Source organism: Trichomycterus rosablanca, chromosome 4, assembly GCF_030014385.1.
Source record: "Trichomycterus rosablanca isolate fTriRos1 chromosome 4, fTriRos1.hap1, whole genome shotgun sequence".
Lineage (NCBI taxonomy): Eukaryota > Metazoa > Chordata > Actinopteri > Siluriformes > Trichomycteridae > Trichomycterus > Trichomycterus rosablanca.
In genome coordinates this window covers 38,597,633-38,622,406 of record NC_085991.1, presented here as the reverse complement: position 1 = coordinate 38,622,406, position 24,774 = coordinate 38,597,633, and the positions used below count along the sequence as shown (strand labels likewise).

The 24,774-nt window shown below is 39.7% G+C and overlaps 1 protein-coding gene and 1 long non-coding RNA gene across 2 annotated transcripts; one reads left to right on the top strand and one right to left on the bottom strand.

Annotated features, from left to right (window-relative positions):
• Window positions 1-6,922: 6,922 nt before the first annotated feature.
• On the top strand, window positions 6,923-24,587 carry LOC134311658 (uncharacterized). The gene is made up of 3 exons (XR_010011465.1): window positions 6,923-7,077; window positions 21,361-21,948; window positions 24,328-24,587. It is a non-coding gene; the product is annotated as an uncharacterized LOC134311658 (long non-coding RNA).
• On the bottom strand, window positions 18,542-21,755 carry si:ch73-335l21.4 (E3 ubiquitin-protein ligase-like). Its single transcript, XM_062993303.1, has 2 exons — window positions 21,329-21,755; window positions 18,542-19,704 (listed from the first exon to the last, which is right to left on the bottom strand). The coding sequence occupies exons 1-2, from the start codon at window positions 21,753-21,755 to the stop codon at window positions 19,646-19,648; spliced, it is 486 nt and encodes a 161-aa protein (XP_062849373.1). The 3' UTR covers window positions 18,542-19,645.
• Window positions 24,588-24,774: the final 187 nt, after the last annotated feature.

The following is a 24,774-nucleotide window of genomic DNA, read 5'->3' as shown; positions in this document are numbered from 1 at the left end:
AAAATGTACTGAAGTCTTTTAAAGAGCAGTTACAGAGCAACAAACAGCATCTCCCTCACTCTACAACATCCTACAAATCATAAAATATACGTTATTGTATATTGAAAAGAACACAAATAATGGGTTTGATTTATAAGTGTAAAATATCATTGATAAAATATGTTCATATATGCTGGGAGGTTAAATGATACTTTTTGCTGCTTGTTCCTACTACAGTTTTTTTTTATTTAGAGGATGTTTTGGGGGTGTATAGGTGATCTAATGTGTTAAAATGTAGTTTTCATGTAAATATCATGTTGCAGCTTGAATTGCTGGTTTGTGTTGCTTGTGTTTTATTGCTCTGTTGAGGTAAAAATGTACATAATGGAAATATTAAGAGTGAAGATTTATTGTGAGCTACTAAAATATTTGGAATTGGTACCTTAAGAAGGCAGACATGACATCTGTTTATCAGACTTTGATGCAGAAATGACAGAAGAACTCATCTACACAACTAACTTGTTTTTCACAGAAGTACATTGCCAATTACATTGGCTTATAGTAATAAGAACCTTGTGAATCATTCATGTACTCATTCATTTTCATTACTGTTCTATCTTAGTCTGGGTTGTTGTGAGTCTGATGTCACTGAGGAGTAATGAGAGTAGTCAGTCTACTACATGTATGTTATTAAAGGCCCCCGTTTTAAAATATTCATGAACACAAATGATTATCAGTTATTAATTGTTATCCAGGCCTCAGTTCTCGGTCACTATTTTTGTGTAGTATGGTGCGGGCAGAAATATTCATGAAAAATAAGAGAGAAAATTTAGTTTTAGATTTTAGTTAAAAGGCATTGTGGGTAACAAACTTTCAACTAAAGTGGGACTTGAACAATGAAGTTCTCAGGACCTAATCATTTTCAAATGAAAGAAACTTTGCACAACCTTGAACCTATCCAGAGTTGGCCGTCTGACTAAAATTGGATGTCTTGGCAAGCAGGGATTTTGTCCAGAAGGAAGGAACCCAACAGTTGTTTTAAAAAAGCTCCAGAAATCATGTACAGAGATTAAAGAACCTGTTGGATGTGTACAGTCTGGGTTCATTCCCAGTAACCGATGATGGTGTGGTAAATGCCCTGTAGTGAGAGGAAGGCTGCTCCAGAAATGGTTGGTGCAGTTCTGATCACATGCTGGAGAACCTTCCTGTTCTAAGTAAAGCAGTTTCCATACCACACTGTGATTGAACTGGTAAGAAGACTCTTGATTGTACACTTGTTGAAGTTGCTGAGAGCTTTGTCAGGCATGCCAAATTTCCTCGGCCCTCTTGGGAAGTACTGTTGCTTCTGGAACGCCTTAGGATTTGGTATGTGTATTAAGATCAGGTAAGATATTCACTGATGTGAACACCAAGGAATTTGATGGTTTTCACTCTGTCCTTTACGTTGTTTCATCTTCACCAATGAAGACATGACTGTGGTATCTTATTTTGGGAGGCCACACGGTCATGTGTGAAGAGTGTGTACAGCAGGGGGCTCAGCACACAGCCATGGGTGGTCCCTGTGCTTACAGTTCTTGTACTGGATGTACAGTAGCCAAGTCTGACTGACTGGCGTCTGTCTGTTAGAATGTTCATCGTCCAAAGGAAGAATGTCAGTCCAAAGTGAACACTTTTTGAGAGTATGTGTAGGATGACAATGTTGAAAGCTGACCTGTAGTCAATAAACACCATTCTAACATTGGTGTCCTAGCCCTCTAGGTGTGTGAGGGCTGTGTGAATGGCAGGGCTAACTGCATTGCCCATAAACTGGTCCTGATGACACACAAACTGCAGAGTGTCTATGGTGTCCAGAAGGTTCTCATGGATGCGAGTCATGACTATCCTTTCAGAACACTTTATCACGATGGAGTGAGTGCAACAGAACAATAATCAGTAAGGTAGGTCACAATGATTTTCTTTGGGAGGGGCACAATAGTGGTGGACTTGAAGCAGGTGGGCACTAAAGCTTGCACAAACCCTGAGCGTACATCTGCTGATGACAGTGAGCAATGTATTTTGCATGCATTCCATGTCCAAAATCTGTCCCTCCGTGTTGGCCGAAAATGGGGTCTTTAAAGTGTGGATAGAACTAATTTGGCTGTGTGACGTGGCTGGTTCTGGTAGTTCTGATAGCTCCTACTGGTAGTTTTTAATATGTTGCAGGCCTTGCCCTGCGGTTTCTGAGGAATTTGCTGTGGTGTAGAATCCCTACAGCTTCTTTAATTGCCTCTTTTACTCATGAGTCAAATGCAGTTGAGCGAGCATGTAGCATGGACTGAACTTCACAGAATTTATCAAGAGTTTCTGATTGTGATCATTCCTGCAGCATTTTGTAGGAACAATGCTAATAATGCACGGCTAATTTAGCCAGCTATCCCAGAAGCGTAGTCCTCAAAATAGTCTTTTTGAACAACATCCCTGTACTCTCATAGCAGTCCTGAAGCACTCGATCATCTCCTTTATTACACACCTGAACAGTTTTACTTATTGGGGAGCTGACTTGAGAAGTTGCCTGTATGATGGATAGTGGAACACAGAGATTTGTCTAAAGTGCGGCCGGGCAAGCCTTTGTAGGCACCCCACGCATTGCTGTAGACTTGGTCGAGGATGTTGCTCTACTCCTCCCCAAAGCCGATGTGTCGTCCCTGCAGTGGAAGAAGTACGTTTAGAGCTAGATCGCTAAGTCTGGCATACTGTCCAAGAGCTATCCTACTTCTAGGGAGCAAACATTATCTAGCAGCAGACTAAGTAACAGTGGTCATGTAGCCCTATCATATAGTCCACATCACCTGCTACACCTGCTAGTGTTCAAATTTGCAAGTTTGAATCTCAGAAGAGCCACAGACCTAGCTGGCTGTTCACACAACTGTAAAAGGGAAGGTCAGATAGGGACTTCTCCCACTTCTGCTGCAATATGCATTCTCCAGGACTGGTTCCAGGCACCTGCGTGAGTGGTGGGGAGTCACATGGAGCTTAGCCTGGCTCTCTGTACATGATTTAGCTCTGTATGGGAACCCAAGACAGGTGGGTGATAAAAAGCAACCATAGATTGGTGATGTGTGAAAGAGGGTGTGTGGTGATCAGGCTCTCTGTAATCAGATCAGGGGTTGTGCAAGCAGGAGTGATTTTACAGTAGGGAGTTGGAAATTACTAGACAGGGAGACAAAGGGGGGAGAGTTCTGAAGAAAATAATGAATGATTAAATTATTTAAGGTAATTCACACAATGGAAAATTGACTGAAAAAGAGCTGGATTGTTCATTGGATTGATCATTCTCTCTTACCCATCACACTTTTATCTTGCTGTGTGAAAATGATCTGTGTCCATCTGCAGTGAAAGTCACACACAAGGCTTTAATTCATTATGTGGTGTGTGTGTGTGTCTGGAAGCTGGCGGGTGCCAGATGGCATTCTGTCCACAAAGATAAATTCGTATTATGTCTGTAGTTGTAAGAGTATCGCAGGTGAACGGCACACTGAATGACCCAGAATCATGCAGCGTCACCTGGACTTTAACACTCGCACCTCATCCTGTGTTTCCGAAAGAGTGCTAGTACAGTCAGTGTGTACTCTCTGAGAATGTACAGACAAAACTTTTTTTAAGTAAACAGAAGGTAATGTTGGGAAATTAAAAGAACATGAAGTACTGTTTCAGACCTCAGCCAAACTGTACCCAGTACACAACCATGCTGAGAGGACGGACACCTGGCTGCAAAAGGGGTTCTGTCAAACTGGTGTACACATACACCGATCAGCCATAACATTAAAACCACCTTCTTCTTTCTACACTCACTGTCCATTTTATCAGCTCCACTTACCATATAGGAGCACTTTGTAGTTCTACAATTACTGACTGTAGTCCATCTGTTTCTCTGTATGCTTTGTTAGCCTGCTTTCACCCTGTTCTTCAATGGTCAGGGCCCCCACAGAGCAGGTATTATTTAGGTGGTGGATCATTTTCAGCACTGCAGTGACAATGACATGGTGGTGGTGTGTTAGTGTGTGTTGTGCTGGTATGAGTGGATCAGACACAGCAGCACTGCTGGAGTTTTTAAATACCATGTCCATTCACTGGCCACTCTGTTAGACACTCCTACCTAGTTGGTCCACCTTGTAGATGTAAAGTCAGGATCATGACCATTGAAGAACAAGGTGAAAGCAGGTTAAAAAGCATGCAGAGAAACAGATGGACTACAGTCAGTAATTGTAGAACTACAAAGTGCTTCTATATGGTAAGTGGAGCTGATAAAATGGACAGTGAGTGTAGAAACAAGGAGGTGTTTTTAATGTTATGGCTGATCAGTGTATATGTCTTGTTCTGGCTTCCCATCTACAAGGTACCCTAAGAGAGTATACATCACATCTACTCACTATAGAGACTATGTTTGTACAAGTGCAAATCAGAAAAAGTTGGGACTGTGTGGAAAACAGTAGTTAAAAATATTTTATTTTGTTTTATTTTATTGCCTCGATATTTCATGTTTTATCTGGTCAAGTTTATTTGATTTGTTAATATACAGTGTATCACAAAAGTGAGTACACCCCTCACATTTCTGCAAATATTTTATTATATCTTTTCATGGGACAACACTATAGAAATAAAACTTGGATATAACTTAGAGTAGTCAGTGTACAGCTTGTATAGCAGTGTAGATTTACTGTCTTCTGAAAATAACTCAACACACAGCCATTAATGTCTAAATGGCTGGCAACATAAGTGAGTACACCCCACAGTGAACATGTCCAAATTGTGCCCAAAGTGTCAATATTTTGTGTGACCACCATTATTATCCAGCACTGCCTTAACCCTCCTGGGCATGGAATTCACCAGAGCTGCACAGGTTGCTACTGAATCCTCTTCCACTCCTCCATGATGACATCACGGAGCTGGTGGATGTTAGACACCTTGAACTCCACCTTCCACTTGAGGATGCGCCACAGGTGCTCAATTGGGTTTAGTCCATCACCTTTACCTTCAGCTTCCTCAGCAAGGCAGTTGTCATCTTGGAGGTTGTGTTTGGGGTCGTTATCCTGTTGGAAAACTGCCATGAGGCCCAGTTTTCGAAGGGAGGGGATCATGCTCTGTTTCAGAATGTCACAGTACATGTTGGAATTCATGTTTCCCTCAATGAACTGCAGCTCCCCAGTGCCAGCAACACTCATGCAGCCCAAGACCATGATGCTACCACCACCATGCTTGACTGTAGGCAAGATACAGTTGTCTTGGTACTTCTCACCAGGGCGCCGCCACACATGCTGGACACCATCTGAGCCAAACAAGTTTATCTTGGTCTCGTCAGACCCCAGGGCATTCCAGTAATCCATGTTCTTGGACTGCTTGTCTTCAGCAAACTGTTTGCTGGCTTTCTTGTGTGTCAGCTTCCTTCTGGGATGACGACCATGCAGACCGAGTTGATGCAGTGTGCGGCGTATGGTCTGAGCACTGACAGGCTGACCTCCCACGTCTTCAACCTCTGCAGCAATGCTGGCAGCACTCATGTGTCTATTTTTTAAAGCCAACCTCTGGATATGACGCCGAACACGTGGACTCAACTTCTTTGGTCGACCCTGGCGAAGCCTGTTCCGAGTGGAACCTGTCCTGGAAAACCGCTGTATGACCTTGGCCACCATGCTGTAGCTCAGTTTCAGGGTGTTAGCAATCTTCTTATAGCCCAGGCCATCTTTGTGGAGAGCAACAATTCTATTTCTCACATCCTCAGAGAGTTCTTTGCCATGAGGTGCCATGTTGAATATCCAGTGGCCAGTATGAGAGAATTGTACCCAAAACACCAAATTTAACAGCCCTGCTCCCCATTTACACCTGGGACCTTGACACATGACACCAGGGAGGGACAACGACACATTTGGGCACAATTTGGACATGTTCACTGTGGGGTGTACTCACTTATGTTGCCAGCTATTTAGACATTAATGGCTGTGTGTTGAGTTATTTTCAGAAGACAGTAAATCTACACTGCTATACAAGTTGTACACTGACTACTCTAAGTTATATCCAAGTTTCATGTCTATAGTGTTGTCCCATGAAAAGATATAATGAAATATTTGCAGAAATGTGAGGGGTGTACTCACTTTTGTGATACACTGTACATCCATTCCTGCATTTCAGGCAACATGTTCAGTGCAAAAATGTTGAGACGGGGGTATTTAGGGCTAGTAATAATGGGGGAAAAAGCTAATGAAATTATAAACACTCACTTTCTTAACCGCTTATCCAATTAGGGTTGCGGGGGATGCTGGAGCCTATCCCAGCTTTTTAATGGGCGCAAGGCACACAGTAACACCCTGGACGGGGCACCAGTCAATCGCCGGGCAGACACATACACACACCTATAGGGCAATTCAGTGTCTCCAATTAATCTGACTGCGTGCTTTTGGACTGTGAAACTGTACCTCAGTTTTTCATGGATACCTTTTGTAACAAATCATGATCGCAATGTTCCTCTAAGAAAGAGCTAAATTTTTCAAGCTCCCTTTACTCAGATGCTCTATATACTTGCATTAATTGCATTGTTTAATTGTGTTTTAGTAAAGCTACTTTCTTTCACGCTTTGGAAAAAAGCACCTTATTTTACATAGTAATTTACACCGGCACCTACAAAACATGGTGAAGTTGATTTAGCTGCAGCTACCATTAGGCTTCATTTCAAATCATCGCCATCATATAATGCCACCCAGCATTATAATGTAGGAACTGGCTGTACTTCAGGAAATCTTCCAGCTTTATTGCTTCCCTTTTGGCTGAGCCAGACGGGAAGGTCACTCAAGTGTATGCGAGTGTGTGTGAGAGGAACCCACATCCTCTGGGTATAAAGTTCTCTGCATTTAGTGGAAATCTAATTCAAATACTATTTTTATAGCTACCTTGGATCCTTTTAAACAGGGACTCGATGTCACTTTGAACCAGACTGAACATAATGTTCTGTCACATCTATGTTTTATTGATTGTCCAGTTGTATCATGAGTTAAGCAGGTTCATCAGACACCCCTCTGTGGAGAATAGCAGTCATTATGAACATGCTGACTGGCCATGCCATTCAAGGTAATTATGTTCTTATGCATTTTAATCTCCCTGTCCCTAATGTATTTAGCTAACAAGAAGAAATACCACTTTCACCCTCTACCTTTTACTCTCTTTTACCTTTGTAAACTAAGGGTTTATGTCATGTGGCAGAGTTACAGCTGCTATAAATCAGCACACAGAATGCTTTTGTGTTAAAGGAACACTCCAGCAATTCTTGATCTCTGTCCATGGTATTTGTATTATATGAGCTGTAACTACAAACAATAGTTCATTTGAAGATGGGACTACTTTTTAGAGTGAAAAACTTGTAGTTTTGTGTCAACATCATTATACCTGATGCAAAATGGATACCACACATAGAAAGAACCTATTACAAAGTAAATAACAGAGTGGTCTCTTTACCAAAGTTGGTAAGACAACAAACTACCTTCATGTGGTTTGATAAAAATGTGTGGATGGTCAGTTGTGATCTACAACATATTTAAAAATAATTAAAAACGGGCACTCAGGTGGTGCAGCGGTATTGTTTGTTTGTTTACATTCATGACAGAATTATTATATTATTATTCATTACACAAGGTTCTTCAGTTTACAAGGTTATATCAAACACAGTCCTGGACAATTTTGTATCTCCAGTTCACCTCACTTGCATGTCTTTGGACTGTGGGAGGAAACCGGAGCTCCCGGAGTAAACCCACGCAGACACGGTGAGAACATGCAAACTCCACACAGAAAGGACCCGGACCACCCCACCTGGGGATCGAACCCATGACCTTCTAGCTGTGATGCGACAGTGCTACCCACCGAACCACTGTGCCACCCGGCGCTCTGGTAAAACACACTAGCACACCAGATTTGACATTTCAAACTTGTTGGTTGATTTAGTAGCTAAGGGGAAAAATTACCTTGTCAAAAAGTTGTAGCCTAGTGGTTAAGGTACTGGACTAGTAATTGAAAAGGTCGCTGGTTCAAGCCCCACCACTGCCAGGTTGCCACTGTTGGGCCCTTGAGCAAGGCCCTTAACCCTCAATTGCTTAGACAATATACTATCACAGTACTGTAAGTCGCTTTGGATAAAAGCGTCTGCTAAATGCCAAAAATGTAAACGCAAAACTCAGCTCTGCCATCTGGCTGGGCTGGAGCCTACATAAACAACGATTAGCTTGTTGTTCAGGCGGCACTGTGGCTAAGTGGGTAGCACTGTTGCCTCACAGCAAGAAGGTCCTGGGTTCGATCCCCAGGTGGGGCGGTCTGGGTCCTTTCTGTGTGGAGTTTGCATGTTCTCCCCGTGTCTGCGTGGGTTTACTCCGGGTGCTCCAGTTTCCTCCCACAGTCCAAAGACATGCAAGTGAGGTGAATTGAAGATACTAAATTGTCCATGACTGTGTTTAATGTAACCTTGTAAACTGATGATGTAATGAGTAACTACCGTTCCTGTCATGAATGTAACCAAAGTGTAAAACATGACATTAAAATCCTAATAAACAAACAAACAGCTTGTTGTTCATACAGGGCGGGAAGATAAGGACCTCATAACTAATGCAATTACAACCTCTGCTGGCTGGTTGATGACGCCTGCACAGAGACGAGGGATAATGAGGACATGGTGTGGCTCTACGTACACAAAGCTAATCCGCATATGAACTCATGCAGGTGAAAAGATGCAGGCAGCTAATGCACACCTGTCGGAGGGGACGTGTGTCATGCTCGCTCACCTCAATCAGAAGTGGAGATCAGCATCAGTATAGAGGAAGCTAATGCAGTTGGGTAATTGGATATGACTACATTTGGAGGAAAATTGGGAAAAATGCAAAAAAAATACAGTATATTGAAAACAAGATCAGCTAAAAATTAGAAGCTGCTAGAACAGAAGTAACAATGATCACAATGAGCCACGCTTTACATCACTGTGGCTTTGAAGCCAGGTACTTGCACAGCCATGGAAGTACAAAGCCATTATATTTTGGGATATTTTCCGAATATCCTCCTTAAATCTATGGATTGTTCCCCCATCATGCTTCTCAAAAATATGGTTATAAAATGTATGCATTTCCCAGAAAGCCACAATGTATGAGTTTATGTAAACTTCTTAGATTGTTCTCTCCCTGTGAAAAAACATCTCTTTACAACAAGGTGCGTTTGTTTTTGTAGGGAACTGTGAGCTCTATAGTTTTGGAAGGAATAGTTATTTCAAGACCTGTTTTGGCAGTTTTGTTTTAGCTGTTGGTGCAGTTAGCTGATGGCAGAAAAGCACAGAAGCTACAATTAGTTGTAAAGACAGGGTGGGAGGGAGAGAAGGAGACTGCCAATTTGGGGCCTCTAGATTTCTCCTTAGGAGCTGCCTGAGAACCCATATACACGTGGTGCAAAATTCCCCTGCAGCCAGTGTGTGTGTATGTGCAGGAGGAGGATGAGGAAGAGGGAGGGGTGGGAAAACTACGGCATGGACTTGTTCCTACACTCACTCTAGGAAAATATTCGACAAGCTTATTGTAATCTTTCAGTGTGGTTTTGCATATCCCAGAATAACATGCTTTTAAAATGTCAGTTCTAACTGCACTATCAATCTACTGTGGCAATACTCTACATTAATACAACAGTAAACTACTTAAGAAAGTGGAATGTTCCACTTCTCAGTCAATGATAGGGGGAGGGTCTGCATTTCAGTATACAATGTATGCAGTCATGACTGACAGAAACAACTCCCCCCACCACCATACACGCTCACAGTTTTTCCCTTCGCCTCGGCCTCACGCTGAGCCCGAGCAGCACTGAAGAACTGGGCGTAGAATAGGGGATTTCTACAGAGGCTTTCCCATTGGGAAAAGGTTAAGGGGTCACACCTTATGAATAGAAAAGGGTCGTCTTTGATTTAAGTCTGATAGACATTCTTTAATGGGTGAAAGCGATGAACACTTTGTTGTTTGATCAACTGAAAAAGAAAAAAAAATCCTTATTTTCCACTAGAGATGGATCATGACCTAAAAGGAATTTCCTCATCACTATACAGTACAATGTGTGTAAAGACTTTAATAGATGGTCATTTTCATGCAAGCAAGCCACAACAAAATATTCAAAGTCGGTCATTAAGTCGCTATGAATCATTAAGAGTGGCAGAAAATAGCCTGCAGGTTTTAGGTCCTGCTTCATTCATCTTAACCAGGCATCTGCTTTTTAGGCTCAGTGCTGATGAAAAACAAAATGAACCCAAAGAACTCTGAGCTGTTTTTTCCATTCGATACACACACACTCCATCTAGTGGCCTTCTGATACACAACACACACTATTATTGTAAAACACGTTCATTAAATAACCTACACATATAAACTAAATAAAACATACCATTATTGCATCTTAAATGGTAGATTTAATGCTAAGAAGTTAAAGTCAAAGTATTACATAAAATTGCAAGGGGCACCTACACCGATCAGCCATAACATTAAAACCACCTCCTTGTTTCTACACTCACTGTCAATTTTATCAGCTCCACTTACCATATAGAAGCACTTTGTAGTTCTACAATTACTGACTGTAGTCTATCTGTTTCTCTACATACTTTTTAGCCTGCTTTCATGCTGTCCTTCAATGGTCTGGACCACTACAGAGCATGTATTATTTACTGTAGGTGGTGGCTCATTCTCAGCACTGCAGTGACACCGATATGGTGGTGGTGTGTTAGTGTGTGTTGTGCTGGTATGAGTAGATCAGACACAGCAATGTCGATGGAGTTTTTGAACACCTCAGTGTCACTGCTGGACTGAGAATAGTCCACCAACCAAAAATATCCAGCCAACAGCACCCCATGGGCAGCCTCCTATGACCACTGATGAAGGTCTAGAAGATGACCAACTCAAACAGCAGCAATGGATGAGCGATCGTCTCTGACGTTACATCTACAAGGTGGAACAACTAGGTAGGAGTGTCTAATAGAGTGGACAAGTGAGTGGACACGGTATTTAAAAACTCCAGCAGCGCTGCTGTGTCTGATCCACTCATACCAGCACAACACACACTAACACCACCACAAGGTCATTGTAACTGCAGGGCTGAGAGTGATCCACCACCTAAATAATACCTACTCTGTAGTGGTCCTGTGGTGGTCATGGCCATTGAAGAACAGAGTGAAAGCAGACTTAAAAAGTATGTAGAGGAACAGATGAACTAGTCAGTAAGTATGGAAAGTTACAGGTAAAAGAGAATAAGGATGTAAAGAAAGAAGAAAATTATAAAGTGTATAATCAGCATAATATTTATTAGAAGTACGGAAAGTTACAGGTAAAAGAATTTAGCCAAATAATAAAAAGTAAAAATGTACAATGTCATACAGGTTTTAAGCAAAAAAGAAATGAATGCCTAATGTTTCTCCTACATTAGAATGCATTTGTTAAATTTGGAAACATATTAATGCTGCATGATCAATATTAGCTGCCAAACTATCAGAGTGGATGCAGCATAACTACATGGGTCCAGCTGGAAATACTTGCATTGATCACTTTTTGAAAGTGCAAAGTGCCTATGTGGGCTTACTCCAGAAACTCACACCATGCAGTGGGTAAATTCGTTACTTAAAATTGCATAGATATACTGTGTGTGTGTGTGTTTTGCTCTTCCTTATCCAGGGTGTAATCCAGCTTTGTGTTTTAGGGTGCCTCAAACCTCAGAAAACTTTATTAAAATAATTTGGTCAGTTAACATAAAATAATATACAGTGGGCAAGCCGTAGCCTAGTGGTTAAGGTACTGGACTAGTAATCAGAAGGTTGCTGGTTCAAGCCCCACCCCTGCCTGGTTGCTGCTGTTGGGCCCTTGAGCAAGGCCCTTAACCCTCAATTGCTCAGACTGTATACTGAAACTGTACTGTAAGTCGCTTTGGATAAAGGCGTCTGCTAAATGCCGAAAACGTAAATGTAAATGTTAAAGTAAAGTAAATTAAATAAAGAACACGTGTTTCTTACTGCAGTACCACCATATCACACGTGGGGGCGGTGGCGCCTTATCAAGATTGTACCTGTACTGCATGCTAAAAAAAACATTAGATAATGTACACAGATAATGCAGCGATAAAAACATACATGTAAAATGTACCATTTTGATGTTCAGTAATTTTATTCACATCTGATTCAGATACAATTAGAAAATGAGTTATAAATACAAAATATATACATACATAAATACAAAATGTATACATAAAGAAATCACATATTTACACTTTTAAACACTTAATCAGCCAGTAACGATATGGAAGATGTCTTTAACTACAGTTTAATATACCATACACAAGTCCCCATTAAAGTAACAATGCAGCCATCTAATAACTGAAGAATTAAAATTTAAAAATCTGATCTCGAAAAATCCAAAACTAGAAAATTAATTGGTTGATTAATTTAGCCATCTATTTATTACAAATCTGGTAAATATTCATTAAACATTGATGTAAACATTTTGAATTAATCTCAGGAGAGTGAGGTTTTTGTAAAAATCAGCACCCTCAGCTTTAAACATGCATTTTATCAAGACATGTAGATGCAGTATCAGTATTATTGCTCAGTAACTGCTGCATCATATCACGGTCTGTTAACATGGAAAGAGACACTTCCTGCAACATCTGAAAACTGAATTGGTATAAAGTTCTTTAGGCCTAATGGTTTGGGAAAAGAAATGAAGGAGTTTGTGGAACCCTCATTCTGGGCAGGCAGTTTGTCTACAGAAAAGTTATCACTAAAGTTAAGGATAATGTTGGTACTGTTAAAATATACTCTATCTTGTGTTGGTGATTTTTTAGCTTGATTAGTCGACTCAGTACTCTGATTTACTGTTTCGTGATCTTTTGATAGTGTTTTATTATCAAAGAGGTATATTTTGGATTTAGATTTGCGATTTCGAACAATAGGGGAATTACGCACTGATGGCTGTGAAAGTGTATTCTCTGAGCTAACTGATTCTTTACTTTTATTCTTTAAAGAGACTTTAATACGTTTTCCAATCACAAAATTGCTAGTTGATCTTAAAGGTTGTGTGGCATTACCTCGACTGCTAAATTGCTGAATTATTTTGTCATTTCCTTTTGAAATTTCCATTGTTGGATGTACATGACCTTGATTTAATAAAGAGTTTAAGTCAGTCTGATTTATATCTGATTGAGCAGCAGTGTGATTTGTTTGATGGAGTTCACTCTCATATTTCTGCATAACAGATGTACGACTTATTAAATCTGTCTTTGAAAATAAATTGCTTTCCTGAACTTTAGTGTGTTTTAGTGGTATGAACATGTTAAAAAATGTCAAATTTTTCTGGCCTTTAGATTTATTATAAGAGAAGGTATTGTTAGTGGATGAGTATACAGTTTTATTGGTGAGTTCTTTTTTAGAAGAAGTAACAGAGGAGGTTGTAGGCCTTTGTGTAAGTGTAACATCAGGTGCAATTTTATTTTCTCTTGACCTAACTTTTAATTTGCTGTTTGTATTCCAAGAGTCAATTTGATGTTGGCCATCATCTGTAGCATCCTCATGTGAAGCAAAATTTACTTCACTAGACATTAAAAATGATCTATTCAAATAATTATTGTTATCGTTATTGTTATCTGCTCTAAGGTCTTGTCTAGGAGGTTTAGTTTTTTGAGCAAAAGCTAATTTACCTTTTAATATCTCTGGCTGGCCTTGGGCAAATTGTAATCTACCAAAGGATTTCCTGACCTTTATCACAATGCTTTTAAAGTTCTTAGAATTAATCACACTGTCATTTGCAAATACAGTTGAATTGCTTTGGGGATGGTCTCTGTTGGCATAAACTTTATAGGCCGATTGGTCTTTCAATGGGGAAAATGTAACTTCATTCATTTTAATGTTGACTTCTTGTGTGGGTTTATCACCTTTAAGTTCTCTGCCATTCTCAAAGTGTCTAGTTTGATAGCTGCCTGATATGAGAAACCTCTTAGGATTATTATGTGGTGCCACCTGTAATGTCTCGCCTGACATCACCTTAGTAGACACTTCACCTGGAACTGCTTCCATGTTTCCATGTGGTTTCTCCTGAGGTGCCCGGAATTGAGGCAAGTCTTTTATAGCAAGGACATTTTTTGAACTTCTATAATCAGGTGTATTTTGGCTGCTCTGGGTGCTAAAGTGTTTTAATGAACCTTGAGAGGTTTTAGCTTTATTAGCTTCATGGTTGAAAATATTCATGTAGCTAAGGGTTGGTTGAGGAGGTGGAGACACCCAGAGTGTTCGACTGTTTGTTGCCATTTTTGGTAAAATCCTTCTCATGACCACAGTTTTCTGGGTTTGGGCATTATTACTGCCACTTGATGGGTAGTGTTCAGAAAATACTCTTTTAATGAAAGGACGGTGCTGATCAGATTTTATGTTTTGAGTTTGAAACATACTGGTTTTATTGCTCTGGACACTAGACACAAGTGGTTGAATGCTCTTTGTTCCATAGTTACTCATGACCCTTATAAAGCTCACAGGCTTATAATTTCTTTGGTATTCTTGGAGTCCTATTTCACTAGAAAAGCCTGACATTGCTTCTTTTGTGGACTGAGCACTTGATAAGGTATTTGAATATGATTTTGCTTGAGTTAAAGGTGCTTGCCCTTCTCGATGACATTGCTGAGGCAAGAATAGACAGGGAAAATTTGTATCCTTCAAGTTGACAGTTGGAGCAGAGAGAACTGGTGTCAACAGATTTTGCGAGAGTAAGAGTTTGGGGCTTATGCGTCTTACAATTGAACTTTTTTCATTTATTTTTATCACACCTTGAAGAAAAAATACTGTCTTTTTAATATGCCGTTTGCTATCATTCAGGTTGTCAGTGAGTAGAGTATGACCCGAAGTGTTCTCCTTGTACTGGTCCTGAAGTAAATCTCTTAAAACTAAATTGTAATTTGGTTTTACTTTATGAAGTTTGCAATTACTTCTAACTTGCACAAAGCTAACTTGATTAACACTTCTTGGAGACGTTATGATCTTTGGATCTAAGTAGGATTCAGATCTTTCAGCATGCCCATCTGAAGAAATGCTGAAACCATTGGTCAAATCTTTACTGAAGATCTTTTTATTCCATGTGGAGAGAATGTTGCTGTTGATGGACTGCACTTTAGCACCAGAGCTGTTTGAATAGGTAATATCCATGTTGACAGGTATAGAGAGGTTCCAACTTGATGGATAAACAATACGGGTTGTATTCAGGTTTTCCAGCATTGCAGTGGGGGTTTTCTCTTCAGTCATAAGGTTTATGCTTCTGGCTAATAGAAAAAGGGTAAACTGAACGTTGCTTATATATAAGCATTAGAGCATCATAACATTAATATGTTTAAACCTTTCAAGATCATGTGCTTATTTCTGCTGTCTGGATGTAAGTAATGATATTAGACAAAACTAGCTAAGAATAGCGGGGATGGTTGGCACATATTTTAGCCACATAATTTAGAAGTCATTATTGGCTTTTTTATTAACCCTTTTATAGCATATTTGGCATGCTGAATGATCTCTGATTAATAAACAAACATGATAATACATGTAGGGAACTTAAGAAATAAAACCATCACATTTTGTAAAACATTGTTTGAGCTATGCAACAACTATGTCGCTAAAATTATTCCCCCCTTTTCAATAGACTATGATGTAATATTACTGTTACACCCATTTAGTGACTATTCATGAATATGCAAATGGCAATGTCTAAATTGGCAAATAACTGAGATTGTTCTAAAAACATGGGGGTATTAGTATACACTGATCAGCCATAACATTAAAACCACCTCCTTGTTTCTACACTCACTGTCCATTTTATAAGCTCCACTTACCATATAGGAGCACTTTGTAGTTCTACAATTACTGACTGTAGTCCATCTGTTTCTCTATATACTGTTTTAACCTGCTTTTCCCTGTTCTTCAATGGTCAGGACCCCCACAGAGCAGGTATTATTTAGGTGGTGGATCATTCTTAGCACTGCAGTGACAATGACATGGTGGTGGTGTGTTAGTGTGTGTTGTGCTGGTATGAGTGGATCAGACACAGCAGCACTGCTGGAGTTTTTAAATAGTGTCCACTCTATTAGACACTCCTACCTATTTGGTCCACCTTGTAGATGTAAAGTCAGAGACGATCGCTCATCTATTGCTGCCGTTTGAGTTGGTCATCTTCTAGACCTTCATCAATGGTCACAGGACGCTGCCCACAGGGTGCTGTTGGTTGGATATATTTTTGGTTGGTGGACTATTCTCAGTCCAGCAGTGACAGTGAGGTGTTTAAAAACTCCATCAGTGCTGCTGTGTCTTATCCACTCATACCATCACAACACACTAATGACCCACCACCCAAATAATACCTGCTCTGTGGGGGTCCTGTGGGGATCCTGACCATTGAAGAACAGCATGAAAGGGGGCTAACAAAGCATGCAGAGAAACAGATGGACTACAGTCAGTAATTGTAGAACTACAAGGTGCTTTTATATGGTAAGTGAAGCTGATACAAAGGACAATGTGTGTAGAAACAAGGAGGTAGTTTTAATGTTATGGCTGATCGGTGTATGTATTAGTATGGTGTTCCTAATAAAGTGTACAGTTTAGAACAAAACATTATAATTATTAAAATAAAATGTGATTCTTTTAAGGACAATTTTACAAAAGCTTACCTACTGATGCTGATTCAACCAAATATTTCTTCACAATGAATGTCAAACATACCACTGTCAATCTGAAAAAGCCAGTTAATTTTAATCATTATTAATCTCACACTAACATAATCTAACCATGTTCATTTAAAATATAGTTAAAGACAAAGCAAACTTGCCTAAAACAGAATCCAAGACCCATGATTAACTGTAAACCAAAGCTCACAGCGAACTGACTGAAAAACAGAACACTTCCTCTGACCAGTTTATGGTATGCATTGTTTTAAACATTTCAGGTGCTCTAGAAGGTTTATACCCCTTCATGCTTTTGGAGAAAACCACTCATCCAACATAGGAAACACCTTATTACACAGGTTCTGCTTAAAGTTTTTGGGGGTTTTGGCATTTGTATTATAAATATTTTGCATGGTGGCAAAATTCTGTCCCAGTCCTAAACTAACACAGGAAACTTGAGATCAGCCAACAAATTAGCTGCAGCAGGTGTAGTAGATTAAGGGTGTAACCTAAATCTGAATGGTGTACTTCCCCAGAGGCAGTATAAGACTCTCCTGTATGTCAGTTCTAGAGCACACCTGATTTAGCTTAAGAACTAATTATCAGGTTCACAATGAGTTGGATCTGGTGTGGAGGGATGTGTTAAAACATCCAAGACTTACAGCTTTGCTTCCTAGGCAACATTGATCCAAAGTTAAATGTTAATAGTGTTTTATACCTTGTACAACTAACTAGGTAGACAGGTTTCAGCTAGTCAGGTAGTTTTAAATATACTTTTAAAGCCAGAACTTTATTTAGGGCTTGATTTGGGGAGGGGTGATGACAGCAGAGCTAATGATACTGGTTTAAATTGAAATATGAGGTAAAGAAAAAAACTGGTGGTGTCTGACTTGACATGGAGGAGCCCTCAGATGTGACACTGGCAAGTTCGGTAAATTGATGCATCAGAAAATGATGAATTATAAGTTTTCCTACAATGTTTGTTTTTAAATGCAAAATTCACACAAAAAAAACCCCACAAAGAAAGTATCAAGTAAGTCCGATAGATTAGCTGCTACTAACTAGCAGCTAACTGTTAATAAAATATTTAAAAAATATTTAAAGTAAGTAATATTAAGCAACGAATCACCACATTAATTAAACGTTACCATGTGGAAGTGAGTTTAAACTCAAAGAAGTGTTTTAAATTGCCCTGATGTGTAATTGCCTCTCCTGTTCACACTGACAGAACCTGTCTGCGCTACTGAGCTGCTCGAAACAGTCGGCCTGTTTTATATGTCTCAAAGAGCCAATCAGAAATAAGCAAAGAAATACTGTCACACTGAACAGCAAAATGCGTTTTGAAAAAAAGAGCCTTTACGCTAGATGCCCACCCCAGCCCCCCCCGCCCCCCCAGTGCCGGCCCTGGTGCCTTGTCCAGGGTATTCCAGTGTTAATAGCAGTAAATGGTATACAACGATATACAAAAAACTGAAATATTATGTTGGGATCAGACATGGGAACTTGTGTGACGAATAGGTAACCTGTTCAGTGTTTTCATACTTGGGATCAGTGTTAGACCCTATAAATTGTAAAACAGATAATAAAGTAATATTAATGTATAAATGAGATACATTAAGGCCAGAAATGTTTTAAAAAATTCAGCATCTAATAGATGTGACTTAAGCTACTTATTTGTTCAACAAAAAAAGGTGTCAGTAACGCTTTGTGTTTTTATTACAATGGACAACATATCACCAGTATCAAAATGTGATCTTTTTAAGAAAAGCACAACACATTTATTGAACAAAATTACAAATCTTTATTAAACAAACAATAATAATAAATTTAATTGATATAAATATAGTCATATAAATTATGTAATACAAGTTCACATTTTCAATACAAATCACATTTTAAAATCATTTATCTAACATTTCAGAAAATAGTGCAAAAGTAAACTACAGACAGACAAAACTGCTTTTCACAATGTAGAAATGTACAGTATATGATAACACTAAGGCCTAGTTTATGCTACTGGATACTTTATTAAATAAATAAATGTTTTAGACACAATTGCATTTTCAGTGTGTTCTACCGCCCACACTGAAGAGTGCACAGCAAACAACTACGCACATGTGTTTCTGTTTCACAGTTCATAAATATTTAACTCAGTCAGGATGTAAACAGCAATCCATGAGAAATCCATTATACATGAGATGAGGTGTGTGTGCAACTGGATTCAAAAACAAGCATTTCCAGGGGTTATAAACAACATTTTAATGTGACTGGGAATGCAAAACAGATCAAAAAAAGATCTGGGGCTGTGTCAAGAAATTAGCATTGATGTGTACGTTTTAATGACGTCCTTGTCACTAATCTGAGAGAATTGGGGCAATAGGAGTTTCTATAAGTTCATTGGAACTAGCAAAACACATTTATGACATTTCACAGGGACTGTAAGACACTTTCATAAAAATGCAGCGTGTTACTTCACTGGAAAGCACATTTTGGAATATTCCCAATGTTTTGCCCTTAATAAGGAAGCAAAGGTGTAACATGTATAATCTGTCCATATGTATCAAATAAGCTCCAGTACTCCACATAGCACAAATCACAAGGCCTACAAAGTGTATTTAAAATAAAATAATATTGTATTATCAGGCCACTTAAATGTACCCATGTGCTAACTAGGTCTGAAATCCTTAAAGCTATATGCAACACTGCTTTAACAACTTTAATACAAAACATTTCAACAATGTGTAACTGGTTCATCTTAACAACTCCTCCTCCTTCTAGTCTGCTCTTGACCATCCTTTTTTATAAACTCACTGACACAGGATCCAGACAGCTTTCAGATGCTTTCAAAAGGATCCATGAATCTATCAACGCTTCTTCAGTGTTCAGTTCTTTGATGTTAATCCATTGCAGAAAGATAGCTTTTCCAGACTTTTCCAGGTTTCCAGGTTTTTCAGGTCATTTACATCATGTAGCAAGCCATCAGTGCCAGGTCCCTCATTTCCGCATTAGTCATACAGCCTGTATAAAACAAACCCAACATAATGTATGATTATAAAAGCAATATAGAGAGATATGGCTATACTTTCTCACAAAATACAAAAACAAGTAGCATATCAGTGTGAAGTCACAGTGACCTTATACAGTGTATGCATATAGTTACTGGTATACAGTCCAGGATTTCGCATTTTCCCCCCATTTTTGTCCCCAATCTTGTCGTATCCAATTGTATGATTTGTATTTTTGCCCCTACTGCTGCAAACTTTTTGACCAAAGAGGCTTGTAACTAACACACACCCCCTTTGACACATGTCTAGTAGCCGCCATTTTTTTTCACCTGCACAAGATGGGTTCATATGGGGATCAGTATAGCGCACGAAGAGTCACACAGTGATCCCCATTATTATTTGTCTCTGTGCAGATGCCATCAATCAGCCAGCAGAGGTCGTAATTGTTATGAGGAATTTAATTATGAGGAATCCATACTGCCATCCTTATCCTGACCAGCCAATCATTGTCAGTGTAGGTGTCTGACCGGCCATTGACAGAGATGAGATTTAAACTCTAAGCTCAAGATGTGAACACTGTTGGGCTAGTAACTAGTAAGTGTACACAGAACATACAGGTGGTGGACAAAATAACAGAAACAGTACATAAATGAACACCAGGTGTTTTAATCTTTATATAATTTATGGAAGGATAAAAGCTATTTTAGATACAAGGTTAGCCCTTTCTCTGCTTTATCCAGGTCAGGGTCCCTAAACAGGGTGCCAATTCATCAGGTCAACACACTTAATTTTACCTACCTATGCTGTAAAATCAGAGTCAATTCAAATTTTCCAATCCACCTTGTATATGTTTTGGGAGATCGGAGGAACTTAAAGTACCTGGTGGAAATGTACCACGACATGGAAAGAACTTGGAAAAGTCAGTACAGACAGTACATCAAGTCAAGGTTCCAAGGTCTCCAGGACACATACTGGTGTGTGACATCCACTCTACCAGCTGCACACTTGTGCCTTATTACCTCTTTTATATTATTATTATTATGGGTTTGTTGTTTGAGCAGTTTAGTGGTGCAGCAAGTAGTACAGGTGGAGCACAACAAGGTTTTGTGACCTGGATTCGAACCTCACTTTGTGTCACTGTCTGTGAGGAATGTGGCAGCTGTAGCCCAGCGGTTAAGGTACTGGACCAGTAACCAGAGGGTTGCTGGTTTAAGCCCCACCACTGCCAGGTTGCCACTGCTGGGTCCTTGAGCAAGGCTCTTAACCCTCAATTGTTTAGATTGTATACTGTCATAACTGTAAGGTTTTTCGGATAAAAGCATCTGCTAAATGCCAAAAATGTAAATGTTGTATGTAAATGAGTCAGTGTGGGTAGTCAAAGGCTTGCAAGTAGGTGGACTGGCTAATCAAAATTGTCCCTGGGCTTGAGTTACTGACTGAGACATGAGTAGGTGAGAGTTTGAGTAGTCTACACCTTGTGCCCACTCAAGCCTGATCAGAATTAATCCATTATTAAAGGAAAGTGAAAATTTGGGGAGGTGTTACAGGTTCCATTCATGTTATGCAATCAATGAAAATTCCTGAGAATTTCCCAAGAAAGAGATTCACTAGTTAAAAGGATCATAAAGATTCCTCACCTTGTCGATTTGATCCCTTAACTTTACTACAGAAACGCTTAATGGATCTCCATAATCTTCCTCTTCTTGTCCTGGGTAAAGTCTCCTCTTCACACTGCCTGGATGTTTCTGGTTTCGGTTCTTCATTATCATCATCATCATCACTCGCGCTTTCTTCCAGAACTCCTGCGGCCACCAGTCTCTCCAGAATGTCTTCGTCAACCGGAAAGCTGTCCCTCATGCTGTCTTCAGTCAAACTGCTGGTGTGCCGGCAAAAAGCGCAAACGATCCGGGATCCGGAGTGAGGATCACATCGACCAGCCTGATCAGCAGCCAGAGTCAGCAAGCAGCTCTCACAGAAGCTGTGTTTACAGTGTAACTGTCGCGGACACCGACGAGACACATCATAGATCCTGTAACAGATCCCACACTCCAGCTCAGACAGCATGCTGATCTAGTATAGACTGCTGTGGAACTCTTGACAAAACAGGAGAGAGAGACTGGGGCGATCTGAGGACTCGGTGGAGTTTAGTTAGGTTTATAAGGTGGTTCAAAACAATTCCATGATGCGTAAGAGGGTGGAGAATGAAGAATCCAGTTTTTCAATAAGGAAGTTCTCATGAGGAATATGACCAAACATGGTGAGCTCATTGTTTTTATTAAACACGTTTTTAGTGTTAGCTGTCCCAGAAAGGAAATTACTTATATGGGCATATAACAAAGTTTTTTAATAAACTGAAATAAATACCTTAAACTAATTATTTTTCATTTTTTAAAGAAGCACAAGTCTGAATTAACGGTACTGCTATATTTTCCTAATTTAAATCAAATAACACACACACACACACACATACAGTGTATCACAAAAGTGAGTACACCCCTCACATTTCTGCAGATATTTAAGTATATCTTTTCATGGGACAACACTGACAAAATGACACTTTGACACAATGAAAAGTAGTCTGTGTGCAGCTTATATAACAGTGTAAATTTATTCTTCCCTCAAAATAACTCAATATACAGCCATTAATGTCTAAACCACCGGCAACAAAAGTGAGTACACCCCTAAGAGACTACACCCCTAAATGTCCAAATTGAGCACTGCTTGTCATTTTCCTTCCAAAATGTCATCTGATTTGTTAGTGTTACTAGGTCTCAGGTGTGCATAGGGAGCAGGTGTGTTCAATTTAGTAGTACAGCTCTCACACTCTCTCATACTGGTCACTGAAAGTTCCAACATGGCACCTCATGGCAAAGAACTCTCTGAGGATCTTAAAAGATGAATTGTTGCGCTACATGAAGATGGCCAAGGCTACAAGAAGATTGCCAACACCCTGAAACTGAGCTGCAGCACTGGCCAAGATCATCCAGCGTTTTAAAAGAGCAGGGTCCACTCAGAACAGACCTCGCGTTGGTCGTCCAAAGAAGCTGAGTGCACGTGCTCAGCGTCACATCCAACTGCTGTCTTTGAAAGATAGGCGCAGGAGTGCTGTCAGCATTGCTGCAGAGATTGAAAAGGTGGGGGGTCAGCCTGTCAGTGCTCAGACCATACGCCGCACACTACATCAAATTGGTCTGCATGGCTGTCACCCCAGAAGGAAGCCTCTTCTGAAGTCTCTACACAAGAAAGCCCGCAAACAGTTTGCTGAAGACATGTCAACAAAGCACATGGATTACTGGAACCATGTCCTATGGTCTGATGAGACCAAGATTAATTTGTTTGGTTCAGATGGTCTCAAGCATGTGTGGCGGCAATCAGGTGAGGAGTACAAAGATAAGTGTGTCATGCCTACAGTCAAGCATGGTGGTGGGAATGCCATGGTCTGGGGCTGCATGAGTGCAGCAGGTGTTGGGGAGTTACATTTCATTGAGGGACACATGAACAAGAGCTGCAGTTTTGGAGATGCTCTGACCCAGTCGTCTAAACATCACAATTTGTCCCTTGTCAAACTTGCTCAAATCCTTACGCTTGATCATTTTTCCTGCTTCTAACACATCAACTTTAAGAGTAAAATGTTCACTTGCTGCCTAATCAGTGTTATTCACTTCAATGTTATGCCTAGTCGGTGTATATTTAGTTGACATTTATATTATTTTGAAATCTTATTTCTATATTCATTAATACTACATTCCTGAAATTAAGTGATGAGTCTTAGTGTCAACCTACACTCACAGCTTGTTAATCCCATATATCAGGCATATTGTGAAACCCATATACCATGCTCGATCAGGCCGTCAATTAAAGATGATTTTCCCAGCACTGATTTCACATGCTTCTAGTTCAATACAGCTGGACCTTGGCTGGTCTCCAATATGCCTAGTATTTCCATAACAGCTTTTTTTTAAACCATAAACATATGTAACCTGTCTCAAATCTCCTGCTGTAGTAATGTAAGGGGTGTTACAGCACTATTGCAACACTGACACATTCAGCCTAGCTGGAATGTTGATTTGTCACTGGATCTATAAATAGATATGTAGCATATTTAAAATAGAACTTGGAGAATGGAAAACTATTCTTGTAATAGATATTTCTTTAATATATTTCTTTAACAGATGTGTCAACATGTTGGTTTAGAGCAATATTTAATCTTCAACAGCCTTTCCCTTAGGTTGGAATCTGGTGACTGACCAAAGCATATGTGTTACATCATTATCAGTGTTAACAAACCATTCCTGGATTTCTTATGCCCTGTGGATCAGGAGATCAGTGAAAATAACTGCATTCATTTGAAGTGACACTTTTAAGGCAGGCATATGTAAAGTCCACGTACAGTTCCAAATGGTGCGACGCTGTTGTTTTGGCAGTAAGTAGTGCCACACCTATTAGCAACCAGTATACCCAGAGTATTTAAAATGATTAGTTTTGTTGTAACTAAACCACTCAATAACCACAGATATAAGGAACTGTGTTTGTCTCTATGTCATGACATTTAAAGCAGGTTATGCAACATAATTATGGTAATCTTAAAATATTCTATGTATTTAAGAAAATTATATTCTGTGTTCTGCTACACTAGCCCAACACGTTGAGATCCAGGTTTGAATCCCATCTGTCGCAGATATCGGCCAGCGGACATCTACACAAACTTGTTTGGCTATGTGTTGAGGAGGGTTCCTGCCTAGCGCCTAGTGTTTCCAGGTGAACCGGGTGCATCACAACTCTGTTGTGTTTAATTTTTTTTTTTTAAATCACAAATGCCAGGTTACAGATGACAGTATATATACATTCTAAGTCACAAAAATGTTTTTATTATCAAGCTGCAAATAAAAATTTTTAAATGGCACCATTGGGATATTCTTCTCATGATCCATTCATACCAGCACAACACACACTAACACACCACCACCATGTCATTGTCACTGCAGTGCTGAGAATGATCCACCACCTAAATAATACCTGTGCTGTGGGGGTCCTGACCATTGAAAAACAGGGTGAAAGCAGACTAAAAAAGTATGTAGAGAAA

Excerpts from the sequence above, each read along its gene's own strand:
- si:ch73-335l21.4 (XM_062993303.1), bottom strand. The coding sequence starts at position 21,755 with ATGCTGTCTGAGCTGGAGTGTGGGATCTGTTACAGGATCTATGATGTG. Across the intron at positions 19,705-21,328 it reads TAAGGGATCAAATCGACAAG|GCTGTATGACTAATGCGGAA; the intron begins GTGAGGAATCTT and ends TGTTTTATACAG.